Source organism: Cheilinus undulatus, linkage group 20 (genome assembly GCF_018320785.1).
Source record: "Cheilinus undulatus linkage group 20, ASM1832078v1, whole genome shotgun sequence".
Classification (NCBI taxonomy): domain Eukaryota; kingdom Metazoa; phylum Chordata; class Actinopteri; order Labriformes; family Labridae; genus Cheilinus; species Cheilinus undulatus.
Window position 1 is genome coordinate 12917341 of NC_054884.1, and position 12762 is coordinate 12930102.

At 39.6% G+C, this 12762-nt stretch overlaps 1 protein-coding gene across 2 annotated transcripts; it reads left to right on the forward strand.

Annotated features, from left to right (window-relative positions):
• Positions 1 to 180: 180 nt before the first annotated feature.
• Positions 181 to 8812, forward strand: tepsin (TEPSIN adaptor related protein complex 4 accessory protein). 2 transcript variants are annotated; one of them, XM_041814903.1, is made up of 13 exons: positions 181 to 271; positions 712 to 784; positions 2094 to 2185; positions 2286 to 2379; positions 2471 to 2538; positions 2627 to 2708; positions 3598 to 3669; positions 3767 to 3958; positions 5578 to 5764; positions 5879 to 5992; positions 6079 to 6157; positions 6243 to 6377; positions 7152 to 8812. In XM_041814903.1, exons 1-13 carry the CDS (start codon positions 233 to 235, stop codon positions 7755 to 7757), a joined length of 1833 nt encoding a protein of 610 aa, XP_041670837.1. In that variant the 5' UTR covers positions 181 to 232; the 3' UTR covers positions 7758 to 8812. The 2 variants fall into 2 exon arrangements, with proteins under 2 accessions (XP_041670837.1, XP_041670838.1); XM_041814904.1 differs by having other exon boundaries at positions 3770 to 3958.
• The last annotated feature ends 3950 nt before the right edge of the window (positions 8813 to 12762 follow it).

Sequence of the window (12762 nt, forward strand, 5' to 3'; positions counted from 1 at the left end):
CGCACAATATTCTGCAATCTGATTCGCTCGCTTACCTGTCAATCAAGACATACGTCCTAGCTTTCCGGGAGTTGATTCGCTATTTGTCACGCATAGGCGTAACCAGAAAACCAATAAAACGACTCGATTACAGTTCACCATCCCGTGATTGGCGAGCTGTCACATCGAGCCCCGCCTTCCCTTCGTACCCCTTGGAGGAAGATGAGTAACCCGCAGCCAGGATTGCTAAATCATGGCAACATTCATGGAACGACTGGCTTTTCTTCAGAAAGTAAGTGTTGTTTGCTGTTGTTATTGTTATGAAGATTATTAGCTAAGAGGTGAGAGGAGCATGACGTATTTGACGCACGTAAAGTTGTCTGTTTAGTCTGTTGAAGTGCCATCAGTAGCATGCTAGCTGCCTGCTAGCGTACAGTATGAAGAAAGAAATTTGGATATCACTTCATATCATGTTTTATTTTTGACCTGCCAACGTCTCCTGTTATAACGACAGACTTGAAGCTGGCATACTTGCTTAAAATACTGAAATATATCCTTGTTTGGGCAAAGGTGTTATGCCCTAGGCTCTGGTGTTATGCCAACATGGTGTATATTTCAGTATCTGTTTCATAGTTTGGACCCAGTGTAAACAAGCTAGATAATATTCAGGTAGTCTGTGGACTCTGATGTGGTCTGAAACCCTTTTAACCATTTCTTCTCTATCATCCGAAGGTCCCAACTCTGATGAAGGCTACAGCAGATGATGAAAACCCCTGTCCTGGCTACCTTTTCCAAGAAATTGGAAGTATCCTTTGGCAGCTTATCCGGCCAATCTGATGGATGGATGCTTGTTTGTCATTGCATGTCAATTTCGATGGCATATTTTGGCGGCAGTCCACCCCATAGCAGCATAAAATGTGCACATGCACCCAGTATTCCCCACAGAATGAGGCTTTGCTTGGGTGGGAGAGAAAGCCATACTGCTCCGCCCTGTATTGTGTGATTAAATGCTTGTTTCTAATATTTTGACAGTATTCATTAGTAGTACATTGTCTCTCAAATAACATCAGTCATCTTTTAAAATAGTTGGCTAGATACTCCATAATCATAGCAGGTGATCTGTAGTAGGGTTGGGATTTAACTTTTCCACCTACTTGCCACTGTGGTGGATTAAAACATCTACCTTACAAAAACTTTTTTTTAACCAGCCACTCTATTTTACCAAGCAGCATAATTAAAAACGGGATAATATAATTATCAAGGTTTATAATATTAAAAATATAGACTATTTGATAAGTCAAAGATGGTTCATAAATGATACAAACTGTTGCTAATTTTAAATCTCATTTTTCAACCTTTTTTTTTTTCATCAATTATGCACTTTTACAACCGTAATTTATAAGATGTGACCATTGAAGATGTAAAATTACCCAATCAGACGTACTAATACCTGCTTTGATAACACAGCAGCAAAAATAGAAGTCTAAGGCACTGAAATTTGGGTAGTTTATTGTTTTTGATTACCAAAAAACAGACAAACTCCTGTAAACTGTCTAAATTCTCATGGAAGCGTTTGGTTAAATATAACTAAAGTTGCATTTTAAACAAAAATTGCACTTTTGATGCTATCAATCATTAAAATGAGGGAGATATTATTGTTTTTGATATTTGTTATTATAAAATATTTAGATATTGAATATTTTGTCAAACTTCGTGACTTAAAAAATGATTATAAAAGGGTTAAAATCCCTTTCTAGGTATGTTACAAAAATAACCAGGTATTTTTTTTCCCTTTTAATTTAAAGGATTGTAAGGCTCTCAAATAATTAACAGTATATCTAGAGATAAATTTAGGTTTTAGCAAGCCTGGAAAATAGACATTTTGTAAAAATAATTTTGTAGGATTTTAAAAAATCAAATATCAACGAGTCGATGATATAAAAAAAAAATCAATCCTAGTTTCCACAAAATTTTGTGAAGAAAAATGCCAGTGAAATGGTTATCCTCAAAGTTGCTTTTCCACTGTTCTTTCATGTGGAGAATCACTTACCAAAGACTAGACACATTAAGAGCATAATGATATGATAATGCCCTTAACCGCCATTTGACTGCAGAAATCTCCCATGAGTCTTCAGGGTGCGGTCAGTGTTTATTGGAGTACCTTTTGGAGAGGCTGCAGGTGGAGTCCTGTCATGTCAAACTCAAGGTGTGATCTGTGTTTTTGCATGTTTAGACCCAAATATAAAATTTTCTTTCCCTCTTAATCTGCGTAAAGTCATGTTCTGTTTGTGCTCCTTGTGAATCAGGTGCTGAAGATTTTTGTGCATCTCTGCGGTCATGGTTCGAACCACTTCCTCACAGAACTCAGAAGGAACTCCACCTTCATTCAGCAGGCATCAGGTTGAACATTAGTCCTTTTAGCTCCATTAATCTGTTTTTGCTTTTTAGCCACTAGGCCTACTTAATTCTCTCTTCCATCTATTTTTTTAAGTGTACAGCGGCCCTCCTGATCCCATCCATGGCACAGCTTTGTACCAGAAAGTGAGAAATACAGCACAGGTAAGACACAGGTGCATGAAATTAATCATGCACTATGTGACAAGTCTAACAATTTTAAAGTACTAAGTTTTTACATTTTGATTCACAGGAGGTGGCCAGACTGCTTTTCACAGATACACTTTCAAACAAAAGTGATGCACCCATGCTCAACCTAGCTCCTCCAACAATAGGTGAGTATAAGCAATCAATGGAATAATAAGGACATACCCAAAATAATATTTTACTCATAAAGCACAGGGGTTAAAAATGATATATGCAGATACCTATACCTATAAGCACATATTTGTCTATACTTGTGATTTAGATGGAGATCAGACCACATTTGATGACCAATTACCACAGAAAACATAATTTCTAGGGGTTCACATACTTTTTCATGCCACTGTATGTGATATAAGACACACAGTACAATCAGTGCTACATGACAATGCAATAAGATACATTATATGGCCAAATATTTTTGGCCACCAGAGCATTTCACCTACAGGAATTGTAATGAAATTCTATTCAGATATATGTACTTTCATATGTTGTTGCCTGTCTTTAATAAAGATGTAAATATTGTATGTATTTCATGTCATAGATTCAGGTTTAGTAGTTCTTATAGAAAACTAAAAAATGAAATATAATATAGATGATATTAGTGCATTAATTTATCTGTAAATGGCAAGTGATAGGTCTGCAGGAAGCTGTCATGATGAGATGGAAAACTTTTTTTTTTTTTTTTTTTTACATTAATTTTTTGTTGGAGGAATGAGTGTAATACTCTCTGGTTATAAAGTTTGCCTTAGTATTTGCAAGGCCTGACTCTTCATGTCATTCCCACAGTTTAACCCCTTCATCCCTTTACTGTGAGCCCAAAGCCCTGAGCTCTTCCTGTATAGTTCTTTTCCTTTCTAATCTATTATTGGTACTTTCGTAGGGCTTATTTTCACCCAAAGTGATGGTCACTTCAAGAAGTAACATTTCAATGATGTAACCAGTTGAAACTTTAACGATAACATCATTACTTTAAAGAAGGCTATGAATATTGAAAGTTTGCTGTGTGTTTCTGTCCAGGTATGGGCTCAGGAACGTCCCACTGGTCAGGTATGCAGGGCTTTGGATACAGTCCAGGGAAGCAGGGGGCAGGTGAGTTACGCACCAGTACACATACACAGATCCAGTCGGTCCTCTGCAAAGTGAAAGCATCAATCTGTAATTTTCTGTCTGTACCTGTTCCCCCCAGCAGGAAGTGACACACTGCTGGATAAGATCCAGAAAGCAGCAGAGGTCGTGGCCAGCGCTGTGCTTCCTCCCACTGAACACCAGGGCATCCGTCTCCATGAAAACCATTACCGAGCTGTGGTTGCGCCCTCTGCCCCCATCGAGGTGGCTGTGCCTGCATGTGCCTACAACCTGCCTGCTCGCAGACCAAAAGGTGAGGCATGTTTTGATAGTTAGGTAGAAACATCTGTATGTGTTTCTAAATTGAATTTAAAGTGTCTTGAAGCTGAGGTTGTCAAAGCTTTTGATAACACATTTTAAAATGATACAATCGCTGTTATTTTAATTATTGATGGTTAATGAAAAGTAATGATGGTCTTTAAAACTTAAGCTAACTTTAGAGAAAGAGATAGATGTTTCCAGTGGCTCAGTCAGTAGGGTCTGTTGTCCCACAGTCGGAAGCTTGTGAGCTTGATCCCCAGGTCCTGCACTCAAATGTTCGATGTGTCCTTGGGCAGGACACTTAACCACTGCTTTGTCATTGGTGTGTAAATGGGTATGGATGCATTTGAATGGAATAAGATAATACTGATGGCCGTTTCTCTGCCATCAGTGTGTGAATGAGGTGTGACTGTGGTTTAAAAGCCTGTTGGATAGTCAGAGGACTAGAAAAAGGCACTACAAGTCCATTTACCATTTATGCAATTTGCAGTGACATAAGTATTCAGACCCTTTGCAACAACAAACATTTGGCGCAGGTTCCTCCCATTTCTCTTGACTGTTGCTGAGATGTTTTTTACGCCTTGATTTGAGTCCACCTGTGGTAAATCAAACTGATTGGATGTGATTTAGAAAAGCACACACTTCTAGAAGGCATCACAGCTGACAATGCACAGAGCAAAAACCAAGCCAGGGTGTCAAAGGAACTGCCTGCAGAGCTCAGAGACAGGATTGTTGCAAGGCACAGATCTGGGGAAGGCTAGAAACATTTCTGCTGCACTTACCTGGCCTGAAAAATTCTCAAACAGAAATATTTGGCACAACCAGGACTCTTCCAAGAGCTGGTCACCTGGCCAAATGGAGCAATCAGGGCAGGAGGGCTGTGGAAAGAGAGGTGACCAAGAACCCAATGGTCACTCTGACTGAGCTCCAGAGATCCTGTGTGGAGATGGTACCAAGTTCCAGAAGGACAACAATCACTGCAGCTCTCCACCAACCTGGGCTCTGTGGCAGAGTGGCTAGACAGAAGCCTTGGTGCAAAACACATGAAAGCCAACTCAGAGTTTCAGGGGCTGGGAGACTGGTCAGGGTTGAGGGTAAGATGGATGGAGCAAAGTACAGGGATATCCTCAATAAAAACCTGCTCTGCAGTGCTCAGGACCTCAGACTCAACAAAGCAAAGCTTGTAGTGCCATATTCTACAAAACTTGAGGCTGTCATTGCTGCCAAAGGTGCGTCAACAAAGTACTGAATAAAGGTCTAAATATTTCTGTCAAAGCAATATTTAAATTTTTTCTTTTTAATAAATTGGCAAAACTTTCTAAAATTCTACTTTCACCTTTTCATGATGGGATACTGAGTGTAGATTAATGAGAGAAAAAGTAATTGAAATGATTGCAGCATCAGGCTGTAACATAAAATTGAAACAATGAAGGGGATGTGAATACTTGTTGAATTAACATATATTATTTAATTTTTTTTCTAGCATTGTATTCAATTTTTAAATCTGGCATTATGACAGACCTACTTTATACTGCACATGAATCATGACCAAAACACTTTATTTATCGTGACAGTCCTTATTCATCTGGAACTACGTTTATTTGACCACAGGGGTCACCCAGAGGTGCCCAGGGCAGGTTGGAGGAGGCTGGGAGGAGACAGACAGCGGCACCAGCTCCTCTCACAACTCCTCTCAGGATATCGCAGCGAACAGCAGAACCTCTGTGGGCAGCAAGTCAGCCGGTACAGGGAGCCAATCAGGGGCCAGCAGAGAGAGCAGTGGGGACCTATCAGAACGGTGAGGACCTGTCTATCCGAACCATAATGTGGTCACATTTGTAAGCTCGTACATCGCTCTCTGAATGTTAGAGGAGGTGTTAGGTTACATAATTTTTTTCTGTCTGGTCTGCAGGGTGGAGGCGTTGCAGTTAGGGGATTGTGGCCAGGAGATGGCGCTCATCAACAGACTGACTGATGGATCCAGAGTTTTCTTGTCCAGAGAGGAAAGCCAGCACTTTATCAAAGAGTCAGCCCCCTTTTAACCTTCTTTCGTTTGGTGTAGTGTATTTAGGACATGGTGTCGCCTTATTTCTGCCATGTTTGCTCCCTTAGGTGCTCCATTCTTAACTGTGAGGTGGTGGTAGAGCTGCTCTCCAGCAAGCTTCAAGATCCTTCAAACACCGTCAAGATGGTAAAATCATTTAGGAGATTGGATTTGAATTTTTAGCATAGAGCGACACTTAAATTGATATCTTTGTTTTCCTCTAACTTTTCAGCGTGCCATGTGTGCTCTGTCGTGCCTCATGACGTCTGATCTCCTCTCTTTGGAGCAAATGTTTGGAGCGACTCAACGAAGGCTCCGTCAGCTGAGCGAGGGGCCTCCGGGACCTGTAGCCAACAAAGCCACAAAGGTAGGCGAGACAGTCAGAGCCATTTTACATCTGGTGCATCCTGGTTGATAAGATCAGACAGCTTGAAGTAGAAGATCTCACTTCCTCAATCTGTTTCTAAACAAACAGGAAGCAGACTTAGTCTTTATCATTAAAAAAACACACTTGCATTGACACAGATATACAAAAGAGAACTTTCATAAAAAAGGATGAAAAAAAAGATAAAAATGGCAGGAAATGTTATAAAACTCTCTGATCATCACCTCAACATTTAAGGGTTATGGGATTAAACAAGTATATATGATCTAAGCTGTACTGACAAACAAATCTGCTTAAATTACATTTAAGTATTCCTATTTGGGTGAGCAATAAAAAGATGCCCCTGGCTGAATAAATGTACGATGTAGTTTCCCCATGTATTTTTTGGGAGTCTCTTTGTGTTTGGAAAGGAATGCAAAAGAATAACAAGTCTCAAGATCTCTACAGAGGCTTTCCACCAATCACACTTCATACCCTCACATCCATGACTGCTTAGTCTCATTGTTTTAATGGATACAGGGAGTAGATGGTCTTAAAGTGTGGCCCAGGACACATCTGTGTACACATAACTGAAAGACTGTGGCCAAATGTGAACACATTCCGAGCTGTCCACTTGAAATCAGATCACTTTAGCTTCATTTTAATTCCAAGTGTAAACAAAGCCATTAAAGAACTCTGCACATGATGAAGACTCATGAGGCTAATCTAGAGAATTCAAGTAGGGTGTGTATTTTTGCTTTTATCTCCTCTGACCAGATCCTGCGCCAGTTTGAGGCTCTCATGGGTGGATGTCTACATGCTCCCAGACAGGACACGACTAACAGCGGCCACCAGTCAACAACCAATCAGCTTCCAACATTGACATACTCTGATCCTTTATTACCGTCACATTCTGCTGGCAGAACCAATCTCAACCACTGTCAGCCTGAAATCTCCCCGCCAGCTGTCACCAAACCGCCAAGTCGCCCATCCTCTCCATCTGATCTTTCCTCTGAGCAGAGAGACTCCTCAGTGGAGATTAAAGATGTTGATGATGCAGAGTTTGTTCAAAACCAGGTGGAGCCGCTCAGGACTGCTGAAGAGGAAATAGTCGCTGAAGAATCAGAATTGGACCCAGACAGGAGCTCTCCTCCTCCACCTGAGCCCCACAGACTGTCTCTGTTCAGTGGTATGGAGCTGGTGACAAAGACGAGGCCAGTGTGTGAAAGAGAAACGTCCCAGACAGAGACGACGATATACGATAGTTTAACAGAGAATCTGTCAGAGCGTGACAGTATGAGTGCTGACGCTCCTGCTGTTTGTAATTCAGTAGCACCTGATAGCAGCCAGCCAGTGTCTGCCTTCTCTTTTCTCAACTTTTGACCAACGTTTTACAGCTGGGACTGTAATCCAATGATGTCATCACGTATATACTATCAGAAATCGTATTTATTTTTAAAACCAAGGCTAAATCTGTACGATTTTAACAATACAAACAGGAGAAAATGTTGACTTGGTGTTCTGTTTTAGTCTACAACCCCATTTTCTTAAAAGGTGGGACGTTGTATAAATTGTTAAAAACAAGCAGTAATGATTTCTAAATATTGACGTACATATCGCTGGCAATGGGCTAAAACCTCGTATCTCCAAAATCACCACTTTTCAGGAAATGAAAAAAAGAAAAAAAAAAAAACGCAAAAATAAAATGCAAAGGGTGACCAATAGGACTGATTTACTGGAAAAAATTAAACCCATGAAGAATGGAGATACAAGGTTTTGGCCTGACTCCAGTGATATTTAACTGAAAATTGCACAAAAGCAATATATCAAATGTTTGAAAATGAGTGGATTCATTGTTTTTGGAACAATATGCCCACTATTAATTTTATGCCAGCAGAATTTTTCAAAAAACTTGGGACAGGGTCATGTTTACCACCCTGTGGTATCACATCCTCTTTTAACAACTGTCTGTTAGAATTGGATTACTTAGGACATGTTTTCTCATTTTTGCTTGATGTAGGATTTCAGTTGTCCAAAGTCTGGTGTCTCCTTTGTTGTAGTCAAGATGGTGGCTGATGTGTGGAGTTTGGTTTGGCATTGTCTTACTTTAAATCAAGGCCTTCCCTTCAAAATAAGCAATCAATTTGGCAGCATATGTTGCTGTAAATATTCTTCAGTATTCATTTAGCCTTCACAGTTGTGCAGGTGACCATATTGCTTGCACCAGCCCAAACCTCGAATCTCCAAACTCACAACTTTTTAGGGAAAAAAATAACAGTATTTTTCAAATAACTGAACAATGAATGGTCGTAGTAAGCATCTTTTAACACATTTTATTGCTTTAAAATTGGTTAAAATTCACGTAAAGATGTAAAGGTGACCAATAGCACTGATTTATAACCTGACATGCCAGATGGATTTGTTTCATACATCCATCTGGAAAACCTTCAATACTAAGCGTTTGGAAAAGGGCAGAGGATTTGAAAAAAACTTGGAGTGTTGGATGAACATTCTGTCTGTTACATCTTTACGGGCCAGTCAGAGCAACAAAACACGTGACATAGCCGTGACCAAGGTGCGCGTGCGCAGCTACCAACGAATGTCATCAAGTTCTGAAAAAACTGGTGCTTTAGCAGCATCCATGCTAATCTCTTCCGCCATAGTTGTGCAGGCCTCTTGTTGCTGTTTGCACACGTCATGACTCCGCCACGCCTTAAAGTACTGCCCCTCGTCGCTGATTGGTCCTGTCACTTGCTAACCGGGCCCAAACGGTTCTGACGGAAGCTTTGCAAGATGAATTCGCCAGTGAGAAACACGGGAACAGGCGTCTCCATCTGCTTTGCAAGGTTAACTGATTTATGAAAAATGGAGATACAAGGTTTTGGTCTGATGCCAGAAAAATATTTGTTAAGGCAATGCACATTTATTTATCCGGACACCAGGCAATTAAAAGTATTTTACAGGAACATCAAAACATTACACACAAGGTTATTGGGTCAGTAAATGCACAATTTACACATGCAAAGCAAATGTGTAATATTTGCACTTAATGAACTTCCATACCATGGGTAATGGATGCAGAACCGTTTTTTCTAAACAGAATTTCACAATTTGGCTCGTTAGACTTCCAGACAGTAATCCACTTTGTAGCAGTCTGTTCTAAATGACATCAAGCCTAAAGGACTCAACTGTGTGTCTTGATTTGGTTAATATACAGCATCAGCAGCAGTGTACTTGAGGCCATGCAGTAATGTCCACTACAGAACTGTGCCTTTTTTCATATGCTGTGACATCTGATAGCCATTTAAATAACATTTTTCTGCTTTGTCTGTAACCTAACACAGATTTGTTTATAAGTTTTGAACCTTTTAATTGTATTATGTGCCTCTTTGCTCTTTCTGCATCTCCCTGTTATGTCTTTCTATATTTCCCTCTATCCCTTTACAATGCTACCACAGCTTCTGCAGATGGCTGTTCAGCATGGGTCTGGTGTCTGCCCATTAAAGGGAAGATTTTCCTTGCTGCTGAAATGGTGCTTAGTGCTAAGCTCATGGTGGACTAATGTTGGGTCCATATAAATAATATATCACAGAGTACGGTCTGTGTCGCATAGTAAGTGTCTTGGGACAACTATGGCTATGAAATGGCGCTATACAAATAAAGATTGATTGATACTGTAGACCAGTGGTTCTGATCTGGTCTTGTGTCAGAACCCACTACCGCCTCTTTAATGACAAATTGAAAGCCGTATTTCTTAATTTTTTTTTTATCATAACCAAATATTTTAAATGAAAAATGGGGCCATTTGGACTTAAACTGGAACAAAAGCTGTAATGGGACAGAGAGATGGAAATATCCTTAAAAATAAAAAAAGCACGTCATAGACTTCAAGGCAAACATATGACCAACTGAAAATAGCTTAGCAAACCAATTTTGGGTCCCTAATCACCAGTTGAGAACCAAGGCTGTCAACGATGTAATGCCCTGTTTTTTTTTGCAGTTTTACACTGAGAAGCATTTATGTTATGTTGCTCTGTGCTGTTTTTCCCACCCTCTCTGTCTTTACTTCAGTCTCAGCCTGTCTGGGCTGCTCTTTAAAAAAAAAAACGTCATTATGCTGATTGTAAACCTGATTAATTGTGAGAAGTTTCACCAGGTTTCTTCTTTTAGCATTTTACAGCTCCTTCACTTTGTTGCCACTGTCCCAACTTTTTAAAAACATGCTACTGGCATAAAACTTCCAAAGCAATGACTTTTTTTTAGCCCTAACAACTGATGTATTGATGTATTCCCTTATATATTAGGCTTAAATGTTTTGCATATTATATTTTGCTTTGCTTTTATTAAAATTTTACACAACGTCCCAACTTTTTAGGAAATGGAGTTGAAGACCAAGCACACAGTGTTTGGTTTGCTCTATTTTAATCTATATGGTGCCTCATTTGAAGCGATACTAAAGCTGCTTAACGACTGGGTTAAGAAACTTGAGATTAAGGAATCATAATAATTGTAAAAGTATGGATGTGTGTGAACTACAGATGAGTCTTCATGTGTTAACACTGGTATTTGAGCTCTGTAGCTGTTTGGATTTCACTACAAGTATTCCCTATGAATGGTTATGTTGGATTATGATTAACAGTTGCTTTATCTCAGGATTCCTTTTAGCCAACTGAAACAACTTTAACGCCTCCACAGCACGCTCCACACCTCCGGGGGAGGATCCCCTCCCTTATTTGTGATTTGCACTACAGTTATTTTTCTTACAGACTCAACAAATCAGAGTTGTCTTCCATATTTTTTGGTACTAAGCTATTATGTTCATGTAAATGTTACCTGAGTGTTAGTTTACAAATTATTTATTATGTCTACCCTGTGTTGATCAAAGCGTACCTGTGAGAGTGGTCGAGGAGAGCATGTCTCTGATTAAAGGCTGTGCGGTGAAGTAATGGAGGAAACATTCATGAGATTCTGTGTGAATAATGTGTGAAATAATGTGTGACAAAATAACGTCAGCAATCAGCATTATGCAAATAGCTGCTCACAGCATCAGATTAAGTTCACTGTAACACTATTGTTAACTCTGCTGCATTTAATACTCTGGAATGTAGTACAAGCTACATGCACAGATGATGAACACTGCAGACACCTTTTTCTACAGAAGCCCTGAGCAGACATGCAAACATATATTTAACTCTATTTCCTACAGATAATTTGTATTTTTTTCTTCACTGGACCTTGATTTGTTTGTCATTATTTCAAGATAACAATGCTGCTTTCAATGATGATGAATCAACATAGCAAGAAAATGACTGGAAAAACCAGCGTTGTTATCCTGAGTAGAGATCCGAAGGAAACCAATGAGCTGTCCTGTAAAACATGCATTGTTATCTCAAAATAATAAGAAAGTGGGCAGAATCTTGCCAAAACAACCAAAATCACAGGGAAACAAAGTAAAATGAATGGATGCATGTCCTCTTCAGGCTTCTGTACAAAGTAGACAAGCATCCATATATTTTATTTACACAATTTTCCTGAGCTAATAAAGAATTAACAATTGTTTTGCTCAAAATATCACTTCTTTTCTGCCAACGCGCCCTAACTACACGCAACATGAGAGGGCATTGGCGACTTGGTTACTTTTTTATTATTTTTGTGCCTTTTGCCTTTACTTTGATAGGACAGCCGAAGAGAGAGGAAATGTGGGTAGACATAGTGGGGGAGGACATGCACCAAACATTTGCTGAGACTATTTTAAGATCACAATGCTTGCTTTCTTGTAGCTTGACAGTTTTGAGGGATCTAGAAAACAAACTAGCTGGCTTATCACCAGGCCCACCCACAGAGTTGGCTTGGCCCCTGAGAAACTGAGAGAAAAGGCCCTCCTAAGTTGTAATTTATTGATGATTAAGGTCGATGCATATGTGTTGGATTAGTAGCATTGGTGCTGGCATCCTGGCTAACAGTTAGTCCATGTTTTTGCTGACTGTTATTGGGTTCTGATGTCGAAATTATTTATTTGCGGTACTTTTAAACCGCTGTTTTACATCAATTATTGCTGCTTGTTTCTGCCACTTCTGACCCATTTTTGCAGCTTTTGCCTAATTTAGGATCTCTTTTGCCATTTTTTGCCCATTTTTGCAACTCTGCCCATTTTGCGCCCCTTTTTTGAAACTTTTTTTTTCCAGTTTTATTCAGCTTGTGCCCCTTTTCTTCCATTTATGCCACCTTTGTTCTTTTTACCCATTGCAACACTTTTTAAAAAACTTTTCCAGTTTTTGCCCATTTTTACCCAATTGTCACTTTTAATTTTTCACTGCTTTTTGCCCCTTTTTGCAATTTTTTTGCCCCTTTTTGCCCATTTCTGTGACATCATTTCACAGTTTTCGCC

Coding starts and splice junctions, on each gene's coding strand:
- tepsin (XM_041814903.1), top strand. CDS start 233: ATGGCAACATTCATGGAACGACTGGCTTTTCTTCAGAAA. Junction 5,993..6,078: donor AGCCAGCACTTTATCAAAGA/GTCAGCCCCCTT, acceptor TTGCTCCCTTAG/GTGCTCCATTCTTAACTGTG. Junction 6,158..6,242: donor CTTCAAACACCGTCAAGATG/GTAAAATCATTT, acceptor CTAACTTTTCAG/CGTGCCATGTGTGCTCTGTC.